Source organism: Nannospalax galili, unplaced genomic scaffold (assembly GCF_000622305.1).
Source record: "Nannospalax galili isolate Female #2095 unplaced genomic scaffold, S.galili_v1.0 scaffold693, whole genome shotgun sequence".
NCBI classification, from domain to species: domain Eukaryota; kingdom Metazoa; phylum Chordata; class Mammalia; order Rodentia; family Spalacidae; genus Nannospalax; species Nannospalax galili.
The window spans coordinates 1,314,911-1,333,668 of NW_008332653.1; the positions used below are offsets into that span (position 1 = coordinate 1,314,911).

The 18,758-nt window shown below is 44.2% G+C and overlaps 1 protein-coding gene across 1 annotated transcript; it reads right to left on the reverse strand.

Annotated features, from left to right (window-relative positions):
- Window positions 1-11,500: 11,500 nt before the first annotated feature.
- On the reverse strand, window positions 11,501-15,544 carry Txnip (thioredoxin interacting protein). The gene is made up of 8 exons (XM_008827603.3): window positions 14,972-15,544; window positions 14,460-14,532; window positions 14,183-14,330; window positions 13,980-14,082; window positions 13,578-13,834; window positions 13,320-13,476; window positions 13,063-13,214; window positions 11,501-12,929 (listed from the first exon to the last, which is right to left on the reverse strand). Exons 1-8 carry the CDS (start codon window positions 15,219-15,221, stop codon window positions 12,894-12,896), a joined length of 1,176 nt encoding a protein of 391 aa, XP_008825825.1. The 5' UTR covers window positions 15,222-15,544; the 3' UTR covers window positions 11,501-12,893.
- Between the last annotated feature and the right edge of the window lie 3,214 nt (window positions 15,545-18,758).

The window sequence follows — 18,758 nt, forward strand, 5'->3', positions numbered from 1 at the left end:
TTGGAGGTCAGCCTGGTCTACATACTGAAACCCTGTCTCTAAAGAAGACAGCCAAAGGAGGATGAAGCCCGTATTGAGAAGTCTGATAGTTTTTATGACCACTTTCCTGATCTCCATACTTAATTTCTAGGACTCCTCTTCCCCCATGCTCAAAACAACCCTATGGACTGGCCAGTGATTCATCTCTCTTCCATCCCTTTCAGCTCCCAGGTGACCCAGTTCTACACAATGGTGTCAACTCTTGCCTTGTCAGACACGACCGTTTTCAATCTCTCTGGCCTCCACAAACATCTCTTCCAAAAGGCATACAAACCCAAACCTGGATTTTTAAATTTTTAAAAATATTTTTATTGAATTTTTGTGTATTTCATACACAACATCTTAATGATCTTTATACCCCTTTCCCCATCGGCACGCTACCATAGCACCCCCCCCACTGGATTTCATGCATTCTGTCATTTATGTTAAGGCCTATCAAGTCAAGTTAGTGTCCCCTGATATCCCTCAGTGAAAGTTCATCCACTGGGGCATAGTCAGTCATTTCTTTAAAGAAGATCAGCTCTTCCTCGCCCAGTAGTAATCAACTGCCTAGTAGTTCTTTGGCTAAGATTGGGGCCTGCTGCCCATTTCCACAGTTATATGCTGGGTTTTTGTCTGCTTGAGTTTACATGGGTCTTGTGCATGCCGACACCATTGCTGTAAGTTCATATGAGCAATCCCAGGAGACTGTAAGACTCTATTTCCATATGGCTATGCACATCCTCCCCTGGCTCTTAAAATCTTCCTGCCCCTTTTCTGCAATGGTCTCTGAGCCCTGGGTTCATGGCCCTCTGTTGCATGAGGGCGCTCTGTTGATGAGAGTTTGGAGATGCATTAGTATTCTCTCTACCCCTTGCTCAACTATGCTCCAAGAGTCTTAGGTATAGAGATTCCATTGTAGGTGTATCATTTAGGATTGGGCATTTCACAGACACTTTTATCTCTATGTGTGACCAGTTGTGGAACTTTGTAATAGTCTCTATGTGTTGCAAAAGAAGCTTCTTTGATAAGTGGTGACTGGCATACTTGTCTATAAATATAAGGGTTCATATTTAGCACATAGTAAGAAATTACAATTGTTGAGGCATGTGACAGCCTTGGGGTTTTCTCTAAGATCAGTGACCTCTCCAGCCATGTGTACTTGGCTATGTTTACAGTACCACATATGAGTTCCCTCCCATTGAGTGGGCTTAAAGTCCAATTAGGTAGCTGTTGATTACCCCCAAGATAAAAGTGCCACTACTGCACCAATATAGTTTGCTATGTCAATCATTGTTCTGTTTATTAGGCCTTAAAACTGGGATTGGACAATTTGATGTTTTCCCTTAGCAACTCACATAGTGTTCTTCAAAACTGTAAGAGCTAGCCTTCAGGGAGGTGACTTCCATGTCAGTTCCAGCTCCATTGCTCCAAGAAACCTGGATTTTTAAAGTCTCAATTTCTGTTCCTAAGAGTTGGGACAGGAGGATCAGAAGGTTTCAGGAGAGTTTGGAGCACCCCCCCTCCTCAACCAGTCTGGGGAGGTAGAACTTCAGGGAAACGGAATGCTACTGGCAGGGCTGTGCTTTCCTTCAGGGGGAGCAAAGACGCCACCGCCCCATGCCTAGTCACACTCTCACTGATGTGCAGAGGTTCAGAGGCAAAAACATCTCAGAGTCTGGAACAGAAAGAAGAGTTGCTGCAGGTGAAAGGTGAAACATGTATGAAAGAATGACCATGAATAGAGAAGCAGAGCACTGCACAAAAATTATCCATGAATTGGGGTGGATGAGGAGGAAGCCAGACTTCTACAGGTGAGCTGGAGGTTGAAAAGTCTTTACACAGAACTGTGTAAGGGAAGCACCTCAACTTCCCCTCCTCTCCCAGCAACTGAAATCCTCTCTTCATCTGTCCAGGTGGCTAAAAATATCCACGCTGAGCATCTAGTCAGATATTTCCAAGAACCTGTTTACTGACCACTTGTTTGACTTGGAAAAGTCTAGCCACCAGTTCCATCACCCGAAAAAGGATAGAGAATAGACGTTGCTTGACATCCTGGGATTTAAGTCATGTGGAATTCACAGTCCTGTCCCATGTTCTGTCATTTTCCTTCTTCCAGCACTCTGTTGCCTGGAGATGATGGAGCAGTTGGTACACAGAAAAGTCCTAGTGTTCAGAGTTCCTTCATTTTTTTCTCCTTACGTAACAGACTCAACAAAGAGTAGGGAAGGGTCAAGCCCAGGGAAAGGTCAGAACAGCATAAAAACAATCTAAATAGACTAAACTGGGCCTCTGGGTTAGCTCAACTCTACTGACCCTTGTGCTACCCAGACTAGTCCACCTCTGGGAAAAGATAAAATAAGAAACAATGCCTTAGAAAAAGAAATTCAAGACTTTGCTCTCATTACATTGCATATTCACATTCTTCTTATCATGCTAACTAGCAGGAAGCCTTTCCCTGGAGTTTTAAACAGAATAGAGTTGCCCCACAGGCATATGAAGCACAGTAGAGGTGTGAAAGAAAAATTCTAGTGTTCCGAGAGCTATACCTTGAAACAGTAGGATTGTGTGTGTGTGTGTGTGTGTGTGTGTGTGTATGTGTGTGTACAGGGCATATTTGACGATGGCTCTCTAAGGTGGGATACCTCTTCCCTTCTACATTAACTCCAGGCTGACTAATTTCTTCTACAGATTGTTTTGTTATCAGGCAGGGAATCAAGAGGAGGAAAGCAAAATCCAGGCATGGCACAGTACATCTGTAATCCTAGCATTGGGAAGCAAAGAATAGAGGATCAGCAGAGCAAAGTCAGTCTTGGGTACTAACCTAGTTTCATTTCTGTTGTGATGAAATAACCTGACATAAAGCAGCTTAGGAGAGAGAGGGCCTTATTTCAGCTAGGTTGCAGTCCGTCATTGTGAGGGGGTCAAGACAGGAATTTCAAACAGCTAGCCCCATTACAACTACTGTCCAGGGCAGAGAGACATGAATGCATAGAGGCTCACTTGCTTATGCTCAGCTCAGTTTCTCCACTTATCCAGTTCAGTACTCCCTGTCTGAGGAATGGTGGGCTGGGTCTTCCTGGATCAATTAACTTAATAAAGATAATCCCCTAGAGATATACCCACAGGCCAACCTAATTTGACACTCCTTTGTTGAGACTCTTCCCAGTTGATTCTAGATTATGTCAAGTTGACAATTAAAACTAACCATCATAGATAGGTACATAGTGAGTTTGCTGCCTGCTGGGTGACATGAGACTCAATTTTAAAAAGAAAGAAAAAAAAAGAAAAGAACAAATAAAGAATGGTCTTGAGGCTCGAGAGATGGCTCAGTGGTTAAAAGCCCTGTTTGCTTTTGCAGAGGACCCAGGTTCAAATCCCAGCACTACATAGTGGCTAACAATTATCTGCAACTCCAGTTCCAGGGGAATCTGATGCCCTTGTCTAATGTCTCAGGCATTGCACAACATGAGTGCACTTACATACATGCAGACAATATACTCATACACATAAAATAGAAATAATGAATATTTTTATAAAAGAATGTTCTTATCTGTGGCCAAAGAGAAAGAAGAGTCTTTGGGACATGCATGGTAAGTTGTTCAAAGTACTTGATACTGGGTCTCTGCCATGGGTTTTGTCAACTTCCCACAAACCTAGATACCTGGGAAGGGGGAATCTCAACTGAAGAATTTCCTCTATCAGATTGGCCCATGAGCATGTCTGTGGGGCATTTTCTTGATTGCTAATCAATGTAGGAGGATCCAGCACACTGTAGGCAGTGTCATCCCTGAGCAGGTAGGCCTGGGCAGTATAAAGAAAGTAGCTGAGCAAGCCAGTGGAAACAAGCCAGTAAGCAGGGTTCCTCCATAGTCTCTGCTTCAGTTCCTGCCTCCAGATTCCTGCCTTGAGTTCCTGCCCTGACTTTCTTCAATGAAATAAACGTTTCCTCTCCAAGTTGGTTTTGGTTATGGTGTTCAGCACAGCAGAGAACAGACTAGGACAGTCACTCTAGTTCAGACTATCCTTAAACTCACTATGCTGGTGAAAGTGACTTTGAACTTCTGAGCCTTCTGTTTCTACCTCCTGAATGCTGAGATTACAGGCATGTGGCACTTATGCCTCTTTTTATGCAGTGCTGGGGATCAAACTCAGAACTTCTTGTATGGTAGACAAGCACTTTATCAACAGAACTATATTCTCAACTCCTACTTACTTGTTTAAAAAAAAATTAGTTGCCAGGCATGGGGCACATGCCTTTAATCCTAGCACTTGGGAGGCAGAGGCAGGCGGATGTCTGAATTCAAGGCCAGCCTGGTCTACATAGTGAGTTCTAGGCCAGCTGAGGCTACATGGAGACTCTGTCTCAAAAAGACCAAAAAAAATTAATTATTTAATTAATGTATTTTCATTTTGTGTATGAGTAATTTGCCTGCATGCTTGTAGGTGCCTGCAGAGGCCAGAAGAGGGTGTTGGATCCCCTAAAACTGGAATTGTTAGCTGCCATGTGAATGCTGGGAACCAAACCTGGATCCTCTGCAAGAGGTTCCATTGCTTTTAACTGCTGAACCATCTCTCCAGCCAGTATTTACTTATTTTTAAGACAGTGTTCACTCTAGCTGAGGCTGACTTTGGATTCAAGCTGTCCAGCTTCAACATCCCAAGTGCTGGCATTGTAGGTGTAAGCTACTACACCTAGTGCTTCTATTTTATTTTTTACACTTATTTATCGTGTGCGTGCATGTCATAGCACACTTGTGGGGGGTCAGAGGACAACTACAAAATTCAGTTCTCTTCCACTCTGTAGGTTGTGGGGATGGAACTCAGGTCATCAGTCCTGGTGGCAAAGACTTTTCTGCATACACAGAGCCATCATCCTGGTTCCTGTTTTTGGTTTTTGTTTGTTTTTTGGAAGCGTGATCTCACTATGTAGCTCTGGCTGGTCTGGAACACATTATGCATGCTGGCCTCAAATGCATTGAAATATCCCTATCTTAACCTCTCAAATACTCGGAATTATAGTGTGTGTGTACATCACTATGCCCAACTTACTCTTATTTTGAATAAGTACTTAACATGTCTTTGTTCTGACAGTTCTCATATATTTCTTTAAAAAAATTTTGCTACATTTTGTTACTTATTTACTTGATTAATTAATATAGTAAGTAAGTAAGTTAGTTAGTTAGCTAGCTAGCTAGTGTGGGTGTGACTGTGCCACAAGTACTCATGTGGAGGTCAGAGAACAGCTTGTAGGATTTGGTTCTCTCCTTCCACCATGTGGAAGGAACTCAGGTCATCAGTCTTGGAAGTAAGTGCCTTTACCCATGGAGCCATCTTGCTGGCCCCACATATACGTGTGTGTGTGTGTGTGTGTGTGTGTGTGTGTGTGTGTGTGTATGTATATATAATCCTCAGAGTATATCTGAAATGAACGGTATTATTAGCCTTCATTTTACAAATAAACAGTGTGAGCTGGGTATGGGAAGCAAGAGGATCATGAGTTGGAGGCCAGTGCAGGCTACCTAGTGAGGCTCTGTCTCCAAAATAAATAAATTAAAAAAACCCAAAACACATAAAAGTGGGGCTAGAGAGACGGCTCAGCATTTAAGAGTGATTACTGCTCTTGCAAAGAATCTGGGTTTGATTCCCAGCACCCACATAAGGCAGCTCACAACCACCTATAACTCTAGTTCCAGGGGATCCAATTCCCTCTGGCTTCTGTGTGGGGGCATCTGCACACACTGGCAAATAATAAATACATCTTTTTTAAAAACTAACACAGAAGAAGTAGCTAGAAATGTAGTCACATTACTTAGGAGCCTGAAGCAGGAGGGTAAAGGCAAGTTTGAGTCCAGCCTGGGCTACATAGTGACACCGTGTCTCTAAATATAACAATAAATAGTAGTAAGTAAATTAGGGGACAGGAGAGATGGCTCAGTTGGTAAAGTAAAAGCATGAACACCTGAATTTGGATCCCTAGCAAGCACATAAAAGTCAGGTGTGAAGCCAGGCATGGTGGTGTACGCCTTTAATTCCAGCACTCAGGAGGCAGAGGCAGATGGATCTCTGAGACTGAGCCTAACCTGGTCTACATAGCAAGTTCCAGGTCAGCTGGGACTACAGGGAGACCCTGTCTCAAAAAAAGAAAAAAACACAAAAAACAAAACAGTGGACTGGGGAGATGGCTCAGTCAGCAAAGTGCTTGCTACATAAGCAGGAGGACTTGAGTTTGATCCCCAAAACCTCCTACGAGGACATTGTGGTATACCCTTACAGTTCCGGTAGTGGGACGGTGGAGACAAGTGGATCCCTGGGGATCACTGGCCAGTGTAGCCTTCTTAGTGAGCTTCAAGCTAGTGAGATACCCTGTCTCAAAAAAAAAAAAAAAGTAGACAAAGTCTGAGGAACAATACACAAAGTTGTCCTCTGGCCTCCATACGTGTATACATACATGCGCGTGCACACACATACATACAGAATTAGTCAAAGGTCTTCATATGTGATTATAGGTCTTCGTGTGTGATTATTTTTCGCTAATCATCTCCAATTGCTTTCCATTTTTTTAAAAAAAAGATGCTTGGTGACATTCTCTCTCTTTTCTCTCTTAATGCCCCAACTCATGTTGTATCTTTGCATTTTCCCGATTGAGAGGTATTAAATTTAGCCAATGCCTCTGGTTTCTGAAGTAACTGCCTTTAGTTGTTATTTTATAGCCCATGCTGGCCTCAAACTTGCTATGTAGGTGAGGATGACCTGGAACTCCTGTCTCCTTTTTTGAGACAGCATCCCATGCTTCCCATGCTGGAATCAAACTCACTATATAGCCAAGTATGACTTTGAACTTCTGTGATTCTCCTGTCTCTGCCTCACAAATGCTCAGATTACTGGTGTGTATCACAAGGGCTGGTTTATGTGGTGCTGGGGATCAAACCCAGGGCTTCGGCTTTGTGCATACTAGGCAAGCACTGTACCAACTGAGCTATATCCCCAGCCTTTTTTCTTTTTTTGAGACAATGTCTAGCTGTGTAGCACAGGCAGACTTGAACTCCTGATTCATCTCCCTCAACAATCCAAGTGTTGGGATTACAGGCATGTGCCAGTGTGCCTTGCTATTTTATTTTCTTTAGTTATTTTTTTTCTCTTAGTTTTCTTTGTGACTTTTCTCAGATCTCCCAATACTAGATTAGACCTAATGAATAAGAAATGCTCAGAACTAGGTCTCTTTTCAGGGCTATACATGTAAGTTGCAGCTCTTTAAAATTAAAGGCATTCGAGAAGTGCATGGGAAAAGAAGACCCAACTTTAAGTGGGGAAACAGCTGGACCGGTACTGAGGGAAGTGTGCTTAAGTGAGCCTGTAGGCAGAAAATGAATGTCCTGGGGTGAGGCAGAAATTGTGCAGAGCAGGCAAAAGGAAGTTGAGTGGAGCCTTTTGTGCTCTAAGTGAGGGATGGGTTTCCTCTGAGGAAACAGCTCTTGCTACTTCCTTCCTCAGACTTAGCTGTGCTGCACGATTAGGTGATTAGTTACACAATACTATTTAAATCTAAATTAATTACACACAGTTCAAAACTTAGTTCTTAAACTCAGCATGGTAGTACACTCCATGTACTCTAGCACTCAGGTGGCAGAGACAGGTGGATCTCTGTGAGATTGAGGCCAGCCTGGTCTACATAGTGAGTTCCAGGTAACCCAGGGCTACATAGTGAGACCCTGTCTAAAAAAAAAATTCAGTTCTTTATCACAGTACAACTGCTACCTGTGGCTTGTGATTACTGTACTAGACAGACAGCACAGCTGCACAGCACAGCATTTCCACCACCACAGAAAGTTCTTTTTGCCAGGTGTGGTGACTCACACTTGTAATCCCAGTGCTCAGAGGCTAAGGCAGGAGGATTGCCAGCCCAAGCATAGTGAATTCCAGGCTAGCCTGGGCCACAGAGTGAAACCCTTTCTTGAAAGAAGAAAGAAAGAAAGAGAGGGAGAGAGAGGCAGGGAGAGAGGGAGAAGGAGGAGGGAGAGGAAGGGAAGAAAGCAGGAAGGGGAAAAGAGAGGAAAGAAAGGGAAAGAGAAAGAATAGGAGAAAGAATGAGAAAGAACAGTGCTGGACGAGACCTGGCCAAGGAATCAGGAGGGGTGCGTGCATTCCGGCCCTTCCACAGTCAAATCACTAAGTGGCCTTGGGTGTAGTTATCTGTCCTCTCCTTGCCAACCTCTTCTCCTATCACGTTTGGGTAACTAGACTGTGTACACCAATACCCAGACTCAGGCCGCCTCGGTTTCTTCATCCCTTGATCTTGCCCTCTTACTTGCTCTGGTTCTTGCTCCCCTCCTCAAGCCCCTGGAAACCAAGCTGCATAAAAAATTTTTCCATCAACTTTCACCTAGTTTCCTGGTCACAAATTTAAAGGAGGAGGAGCCACAAGATTTTTGAACAGGTGAGAAATAGGGGAGGCGTTTGGGTGCATCTATACTGAAACAGGAGAGCTAGGCACTGGCTTATTGTAAATCAACAAAACCAGCCAGGGAAGACTGGAGATTTAGCTCACTCGGTAGAGTGCTTGTCTAGCATGCATGAAGCCAGGGGTACCACATAAACCAGGTGTGGTGACATATGCCTATAATCCCAGTTCTAGGAAAATAGAGGCAGGAGGGCCAGAATTCAAGGTCACCCTCGAGGACAGCCTGAACTAAATGAGACCCTGTATCAGAAGAAAAACAAAAGGGTCCGGGAACCTGAGCTTGATGGCTCTCTGGAACCACACATAAAAGTAGAAGGAGACTAGTTGTCCTCTGATCTCCACATATGTGTACACACCCATTTTGTGGGCATACACAAAATTTTTTTTAAGTGAGCCAGGAGAGGAAGAAAATGAGCTCTGGAAAATGAATGATAAACAAAGAACAATGACTGAGACAGGAAAGAAGTTTTTTCAATTTCACTTTCTGTTCATCTCACAGTGACTTTTTGTTGTTTTGGTTTGCTTTTGGGACACAAGGTCTTGTGATGTACCCTCAGCAGATCTGATGGTACTTTGTGGCCCAGGCTGCCTTGAACTCTTGGTAATCCTCCTGCCTCTGCCTCTCAAATGCTAGATTATAGGTGTCACCACCACATCAAGCTTCACCTTGGTATACAGAACTCCAGGGAGCCTGTGTGTATGCGGAGAGTAAAGAAAAGCCAACTCTGGAAGAAGAACCAGGAATAAATTCAGCTGTGAACACGTGAAATGAACCAGAAAGAACTGTGCATTGTCCTCTGCCATCTCGGTTTCTCATACGAATAAAATAATTTCAATTAGTAGTGAAATGCTTTATCAATCAAATCATCAATACTCTGTAATAAATAGGAACTACCAAAACATGTCTGTCCTAGTTTGTCTCCCCATTGCTGTGACAAAACACTCTAATACCAACTTGGAGAGGAAAGGCTTTATTTAGCTTACATATCCTGGGTCACAGTTCATCCAGGAGCCCAAGGTAGCAACTCAGGACAGGAACCTGGAGGCAGGAGCTGGAGCACAGGCCATGGAGGAATGCTGCTTACTGGCTTGCTCCCCTGGCCCCTGCTTTCTTATGCAACACAGGCCCACCTGCCCGGGGTGGCACCACCCACAGGGGGCTGGGCCCTCCCACATCATTCAACAATCAAGAAGGTGCCCCATGGACATGGTCACAGGCCAATCCAATGAAGGCAATTCCCCAACTGAGGCTCCCTCAACCCAGGTGTGTCAAGTTGACACTAAAGCTATCCAGCACAATGTCCTAAGGGAAGAGGGTGGGGCTAGATAGTCAAAAAATATTGAGTTCTGATTATGTGTTAAGAAATATGCTGAGAAGTATAAGGATAAAAAATTACCCAGGTGTGGTAGTGCACTCCTTTAGTCCCAGTACTTGGGAGGCAGAGGGAGGTGGATGTCTGTAAGATTCAGGTCAGTCAGGGCTACATAGCAAGGTCCAGGCCATCTGGGGTACAGGGAGACTGTCTAAAAAACAAAACAGCTGCCTCCAAAAAAATCTAATACCTTTAAAACTCTGTAGATCTGGAATAGCTATTCTTTTTTTTTTAAAAAAAAAATTATGAGTATTTTGCCTGCATGTGAGTGCATCACATGTGCAAATGCCTGCAGAGGCCAGAAGTGGGCATTGGGTCCCCTGATGCTGGACTTACAGATGGTTATTAGCTGCCATGTGAGTGCTGGGAATCAACCCTCCTCCTCTGGAAGAACAGCCAGTGCTCTTAACTGCTGAGCCACCTCTCCAGCCCCAGAAGTTATTTTTATCAGCATGTAAACCAGGTTTATAATGGGAGAGGTCCCTATAATTAGTTATGAAAAAGGGAACCTCAGCCAGACATGCTGGTATATACCTGGAATTCCAGCACTTGAGAGGCTGAGACAGGATTGCTGTGAGTTTAAGGCCAGCTTGGGCTGTTATAGTGTGAAAACCTATCTCAAAAAACATCATCCTCACTGGCAATCCTGTCTTTTGGGTACGTGGACTAAGGCCTGAGACAGTCCTGACCCGGTTCTTACTCTTTGAATTTGGTGATTGCTGGGTATTGAGGGTCCTCAAGTAGCAATCCTTAGGCCAACCCCACTATGGCCTTCCTGCTTCCCAAGTATCTTAACATTCATCTCTTCTGTTTCTGGCATTTCTGTCACCCTGTACCTTCTCCCCAGAGCCACCCGCCTCTTTTTAAGGCAGGGTCTCCTTGTAGCCCAGCTGGCCTGGCACTCGCTATGTAGACCAGGCTGTCCTCGAACTCAGATCCCCCTGCCTCTGTCTCCCAAGTGCTGGGATGAAAGGCTGTGCTACCACACCCAGCTTCCCACTTTGTTTTAAAAAGGAACCTCTCTTCCCTTCCAAATCCCCTTTTGAACAGTTTCTCTGTATTTAATGTCTAAACTGGACATGGGGGCTGGCGAGATGGCTCAAGGCACCTGTTACAAAAGTCTGAGGCTCTGATCTCTAGGACCCACATGGTAGAAGAACTGATTCTTCCAAGTTGTTTTCTAACTTCCACATGTATGCCTGTATTCATTCACATACACACCACCACCACCATCATAAAAACTCTGGGCATGGTAAGGTGTGTCTTTTATCCCAGTATCTGAGCAGTGGAGCCAAGATTAGAAATTGAAGGTTGTCCTCAGCTACATAAGCTACTTAATCAAGTTCAGGGCCAGCCTGGGATACATGAGACTGTGTCTCATAAACACTAAAACTGAAGGAATTTAGTCATGATTAGGTATGGATGTGGGAAATTAGCTGCCATCTGCAGATCCCACTAATTCTTTAGTGAGTCAGAATACAAACCAATCTGCTGGATGGAGTGCCCCCTCTTCCTCTCCAACCCACTTCTGGGGCTGACAGGGAGCATCTGTTTTCAGTTATCTTTAAGCAGGGGAAAACTCCTTTATACACACCTATTTTCTAATAACTTCTCTAATACCATCTCAGAAAAGAAACATTTTTTTTGCCATTAAAAAACTTTATTTATTATTTTTTTTTTTACAAATGATATCCCCACATTGGGGTGAAAATATATCTGGATAAGTACAAAATATAGTTTTCATCATACAAAAAGGTATACAATCAAAGTACAAAAACAACAAAGATGAAACCACCTTCACCATATACTTCTGGCTGCAGTGATTCTCAGAGGAGGGTGGAGCTCAGTGCTCTGACACAGGACATCAAACAAAGTGCTGTGGCTGAGGGATTGACCAAGTGCTAGTGGCTTTAGGGAAGGGGTTGAAACAGCCCTTTCTCCCAACACTGAGCAGGAACCGGGTCTCCGGGACTTTGATGAAGACCTGCCCTCTAGTTTCTCACTGCAGTGCACTCTGATCCATGTTGGGGCATCTTGATCAAGAGTCCTACCTGGGGCTTGGAGAAGTTGCAGGGCAAGGTTGACAGCAGCAACCCTTCATATGACCAGTGTCAGAATTCTGACCCTGGGACCAAGTCTCAAAAGTAGTAAACCCCCACTTTTTAAAAAATTTTTCTCATTGGGCTTACCCCCAGAGACATAAACTAGTAACTTACATCTGTAATAGAGAGAAAACAAAAAAAAATTGACAGGAACTAAAGTGCTGAGAGCATCACCTTAGAACGGATTCCAAGGAGTCAGAAGAAAAGAAAACCAGATTCTCCCATCTGATTCTATTTACGATGGGAGAACACAGTGCAACAGGCCGTACAATGGCTTTGACGGTCTTTGGTGGGGCAGAGTCACTACTGCTTTAAGCCCAGGATAAAGTACACTTTAAGCAAAGCCATCTCAGAACAGCTTCCCTGTAATTCACAGGGCATGTGCTCTCCAAAGTGCAAACCACACCAGCCTTGGAAGGTTTTCTTTTTTCTTAAGTGTATAAATCAAAAGGGAACACTTATTTAAAAAAAAAATAGTGAAACACTCCTTTTTCAAAATTTTGGCCATGATTGTCCTTTTTTCTAGTATTGACTTTGTTACACAAGTTCAAGGTTTGCTGTTGTTTTCACAATCTATAATTCCCTTCAAAAAACCTTGGAAAGATCATGCCAGAAGGTCACTGATACCCTATCTCAAACTATTAACAACGTCTTAATTTCCAAGTTCTGAGAAAGTGGACCAAGTCCAAAATTCTCTAGGGTGTTTTTAAATCCACCCAGCAAACACTCCTATACCACAGTGTGGGCACTGGCTGAGGACGAGTCTGCACCATTTGAGGCCCGAGAATTGCCTGCTGATTACCACCCATGTTGGGGAGTCAGAGGCTCGGGTGGACCCATACCCCGTTGTAGAGACTGCTGACTGAGTCTCCGTAACATTAGAGTCCAAGAAGAGAGGCAGAAAGAAACAAGTAGAAGACAGTTGCTTCTTCGGCACACTCACTGCACATTGTTGTTAAGGATGCAAGGATCCACCTGGGAGGAAGAAAGAAGACACCATTTTAGCTTGGTTAAGAACTAGAAAAAAAATTCATTTAATAATCTTTCCAAGTCAACTTCCCACAGAAGGCCCAGGACATATGTTAACAGTAAAAATGACAATTCTCACCTCAGTGTAAGTGGGTGGTGGCATGAACTTGAACTCAGGAGCATACATAAAGATAGGACTGTCTTGAGACTCGTCTGCGTCATCTAGCAGTGGAGTGGTGGGGCTCTCCAATCTGTGATCTTCAGGAATGATATCCATATAGCAAGGAGGAGCTTTATAAAGAGAAAAAATGGGATAAGAAGTCTAGCTAAGAAATGCCAGTCTATCACTTATAAAAATAAGCCCAACAAAAAGAGAAGGCATGAGGTCGAGCTCACCTTCTGGGGTGTCAGGGATGTTTAGATCTATCCAACTCATTTCAGAGCTGGTTCGGCTGGCCATGCTCGATGTCCGGCTGCTCAGACCTGATCTGCTGCCAATTACCAGGGGTAAGTCAAGGATGACTTTCTTGGAGCCAGGGACACTAACATAGATCTAGAAAAGAAGGTGACGGTTAGATGGGTGGTCTAGAGAAAGCACAGCACTTGTAACTAATGAAGAGTTTCTCTCCTAGAGTCAAGTCTACACTCACTCACCAGCAAGGAATATTCAACTCGAAGGATGTTGCAGCCCAGAATAGATGGCCTGATTTTCTGCACCCGAAGGCTCTTGCCACGCCATGATGCACAAGTCCCTGAGATAATATGATTGCCTCTGACTGATGACAGCTTCTGAGTCAGCACCTTGGTCTGGCCATTGGCAAGGTAAGTGTGTCGGGCCACAATAGCGGCTTTGGGAACCACAATTCGGGAACATGTGTTCTCAAAGTCAGCATGGATGGAAATGTCATCACCTAGGATTGAGGGAGATGAAATAGTATGAACCAAATAACCATCAAAGTTAATGGTATTTTGTCTGCCTCTACTCCATGAACTGACCCCCCCCCAAACCCACATTTCCTACTAGTCTGTCCAGTATTTTAAGTACTACGCTTTTACCTTCACAGAATCCCTTTCTCTCGATTCGAGCAGAGACAGACACGCGCCCATCAGGAATGAACATACAGGAAACCTTCTTCTCCTTTTTAGCAGATACTGGTGCCTGTGGAGGAGGAAACAATATTTTGAGATATTTTAATGCCCCAAACATCTCATTTATCATTCTGTGACCAAGGAGAATAGAATCTTAAAATAAACCTCACCATTAAATCAGGGGTATTAACATCCACTAGATCCATCACTTCAAAATTTTTCTTTGCCTCTTGAGTTGGCTGGCTGGGGCGGTCAAGAAAAGCCTTCACCCAGTAGTCTACACAACCGTATTTTCCTTTGAAAGATGTTCCCAGAGGTCTGTGTGTCAAAACAATTTAAAAAAAAAAATGTTTTTTTAATGCTTTCTAAGAACAGTAAGTGATTAAAGGAGGAAAAAAATTTTCAGAAATCAAAGAGTTCAAAAGATGTAATTTTGCTGACACCTACCCTTGGGGAAGCTCAAAGCCGAACTTGTACTCGTATTTGTTTCCTGGTCTCATGATCACCATCTCGTTCTCACCTGAAGGAAAAGAAAGGCAAGTAGCCATTAGATTTTGTTTTTCATCTAAAGTGATGATGAATTTTCCCACATCTAGTCCTCCTATTTTAATCTTATATTCTTGAGACTCTAGTTCACTTTCTAGGGCAGAAAACTGCAAAGCCCTACAATATGTTGCCCCAGGAATCCAGTCAAGACTGTGCTAACTTATTTACGAATACAGAAATCTTTAAGAAGCTAATAAGCCAACAACTTTAAGAAACGGCATCTAGGAAATTGTGCCAATCACCCTTTGGGGACATAGAGAAATGCTTGCAAATTAGAACTAAAAAATAGGATCCAACACAGAGTTCAAGCCACTCAAACAGAACAGCTTAAAACATTTGGTAGAGGCTGCACTTAGTCCTTTCAGATCCCCACTCACTACTGACCCTCCAATAATAAGCAACTGGGTCAGTACCTGTTGGCTGGTCTTCCAGGAGAAGCGTGTCTTCATAGCGCAGGTAGTCCAAGGTCTGTTTGCACTGCTGGGACCCCTGCAGCCACAGGACCTTGGCCACTCCGCAAGCCAGGATCCTGACGGCTTTGACTCGAGTAACTTCACACACCTCCACTATCACCCGGCCGGCCACCTTCTCCCCACTGCCATACACCTTTTCAGGGTCATTAAAGACCACCTCAAAAGACTTGATCTTCTTGAACATCACCATGGTTGGGCTGAGTTGGCTCAGAATAAAACCGAGGCAGGAGAGCGGGATAAAAACTGCCGAACTCCAAAGCTAAGAACAGCAAATTAGAGTTCACTCTCCGTAAGGGATGAGTGACCCCAAGCAGACAGGGTTTTAAAAAACAAAAATGTCAAGAATCCCGCAAAGTAATCCTAACTATTAAGTTCTCCAAAAGGTGGCTCAAAGTTTCAACCTGCTGGCTGCTGCAAGGCCTTTTAGGACCAGGGGCCTTTCCTTTCCGCCAGCGGCTGGATCTCGGGAGAACCACTGCTGGAGACCCGACCGAGAAAGGAGAGTTTCAATCAGGAGCCGGAAACGCATCTATATAGTAGCCGAGCCCGCAGAGCCACGCGAGCGCAGGCCGGGAGGCTCGTGCTGCCCTCGTGCACAGCTCCCCCATTGGCTGGCCGGCCCTTGTTTACCAGGACTCCAACCAATCGGCGAGGTCTCCGGGGCGCGTGGACACGGTGTGCTCCTGGCGCGGAAAATGGTTGTTGTTCCCGGGTGCGCCCGACTGGCGGGGAGGAGGGGCAGTGGACCGCGGGGGCGGTGGGTGGCTTTCCCCGGGGAAGCGGTGGGGCCCGTGCCGGAGACCCTGAGCCCTTACCCGGGGCGAACAGCTGGTGGCCCGTGGGCCTGGAGGCAGCTGGCCCGGGAGCAGTGAGGGAGTCTCTTTTGGTTGTTTTTTTAAGGTAAAAGGAAAATGTGCTTAGGAGAGGATTTCATGCCTGGTCTTAGCCAGAGCAGTTAATTTGGAGGCAAGCGTTTATTCCTTGGCTCGCTAGTTTGCAAGTCTGTGAAAAACAATCCCACAGGTCCAAGAATACTTGAGGATGGGGGGAGGGCAGGGAGAGCAGAGGTTTTTATGCAGAAAGACCCACTTTGTCTTTCTGCATCTCATATGTTGAACAAAAAGCTGATGTCTCTTCAGAGGAGAACTTGTCACACATTTTATCCCCGTTGCAGTTGGCACATGGGAATGCTGTGTCCCTTCGTTTTCAAGCTCCTCTGTGCTGTGGCTGCTCCTCACCCATGTACCCTCTAGTCTGTTTTCTGTGTTCTCTGGAACGGAAGTAGTCGGGGAGTGTCCACATCCTGTTGCTTATCCCTTATCGCTTCAGTGTCTACCTGCGAAGTTGAGGAACACTGTGTATATGTTCCCTCATTTACCTCATACATAGCTCCTTTAGTGAGGTGTGTCCTTTCAGACTGACATCTCTCTCTGTCCCTACTTCTCCAGGAAAGAAGGTTGGAGAGGGTAAAAAGAAAGGAAGAAAAGGATACGCCACCCTCTTCACTTTGTTCCCAGCCACTGTCACTCTTCCCCCTCCTCCCGCCCCCTCCTCTCCCCAGACTCACTAAATCCAATGCACATCCCTAAGCCTGCTGTCTCGCACTCGGGTTCAGGTTGCTTTGGTTTTGTCTGGTAGATCTTGCTATCTGCATGATGCCTCAGGAGCTGACTCTTAAGAAATTATTATTAAGCGTGCTAAGAAAAAATTGTATGCAAAATAGGAGGGATTTGTCCTTGTCTTTGATGCCTAGACCCTTCCCGTATCTGGGCTGAGGTATCAGAAGATGATTACCTCATTCCTTGTTCTGGAAAGAGAGAGATAAAGGCCCTAAGTTTCAGATGGAGAAGTAAATAAGATTTGGAGTATATAAAAATACTACCTTCTACACAAATAGAGGCCTGTTCATTGCTGTTAATGAATACCACCCCCCCAACACACACACATGCTTCCTAACACGGTCTAACTAGGCTGACACCCTAAGGCTCAACCCCAACATTAAGCAAGCTCAGAATTGAGCACACTGTCAGAAAACACATACACAGCACCAAACCCCAGAACATGTTGATCCTTAGGGTGTGTGGGTTTGTTCTAGAGAGTTAACTAGGCTTGAGGTGTTCTTAGATGATAAACAAGATTGAAGAGCAAGAAAGGTGGAACTCTAATTTTGGAAGTTTGAAATTGTGGTGAAATTTTTAGCTTGATGGTACAAAACATCCAAGTGTTTACCAAAAGTTCATGAATCAGGATTGTTATTGCAGAATGGAGATATGTAAGATTTGAGGAGAGCCAGCTAGATGGTGCCAGGCCTGACAACCTGAGTTTGATCTCCAGGACCCACATAGTAGAAGGAGAGAATTCATGCATGTTGTCCTCTGACCTCCACATGCACACTGTGGCATACACACACCCAGAGACACACAAAATAAATAACATGTAATAATTTTTTTTTTTAAAGATTTGAGGAGATAGAATTAGTGGCTGTTCATGGATCAGTGAGGGTTGATTTGGGGCATCTCAGAAAAAAGGAAATGCTGATTTTTTTTTTTTAGATTGTCTATGAAGTACTGACTTTTTTGAATTTTTAAAAATCCTATGGCCATAGCCAGGTGTAGTGATCCATGCCTTAAATCCAGCACTTGGGAGGCAGAGGCAGAGGCAGGAAGATCTCTGTGAGATCCAGGCCAGCCTGGTCTACATAATGGGTTCCAGACCATCTGGGGGTACAGGGAGACCCAGTCTCAAAAAAAAAAAAAAAAAAAAAAAAAAGAATCCTGTGAACAGTTCTGTCTTGTTGCTCATGGCTTGCTGTCTCTTCCCACTTTGTAGCACTCACTCCAGACCACTTGTTTGCTCTGTGTTAGGCCAAAAAACTGTTTAACTTTGGCAGCAACTGCTACCAGGCCTACAGCCAAGGCATGCTCGAATTGGCAGCCTCCTAGACAGAGTTGTTTATAACCTTTCACCTGGGATTCTGATCAAAATCTGTCCCTCCTCACCCACCCCGTACTCTCAGTTCTTGGGTCAAAGAAATTAAAAAAGTCTTGTGAACCCTGTCCTGGAAACAGTACAGATATTTGTATGGTACAGGGAAGAGGACAGATGTGCCCAGGAGCGAAGCAAAGCAGGGGTGGGTCCAGCAGTTTGCAAGTTAGGTCATCATTTAACTGTCCCTTTCCCATCCCCTTCATCCTAGTGCCAATAGGAAACCAAGTGGTGATTGTCTTTTGTTTGCTTTACTGTAGATGACACCATAAAGCCAGAGCTTTCAGGGAGGGAAGTATTCTGGGCCTTGTCACCAGGGGACAAGGCCAAGATTCATTTCTTTTTTCTTTAACCTCTGGCCTCACATTTAGAGCTCTGAAGACTCGTGGCTTAGAATGCAAACCAGGTGTCTTTCTTTAATCACTGTCACTACCCTCCACTCTGTAAATTTGTCTTTGCCTTTATCTGCCCCCTTCTTCCTGTTTATCCCTAAGGAATGTTAGTTTAGAGTCAAGAGATGAGTGTGGGATTTGAGACTGCCCTGTTGTATATATAATTCCAAGTCATAGATAAATAATAACTATATAGTATCTTTATTTTTTAAAATATTTTTATTTTTTTAATTTTTTAATTTTTTAATTTTATTTATTTTTATAGAAGGAAGAGTTTACTTTGGTCTTTTTGAGACAGGGTCTCCCTGTAGCCCCAGCTGTCCTGGAACTATGTAGACCAGGCTGGCCTT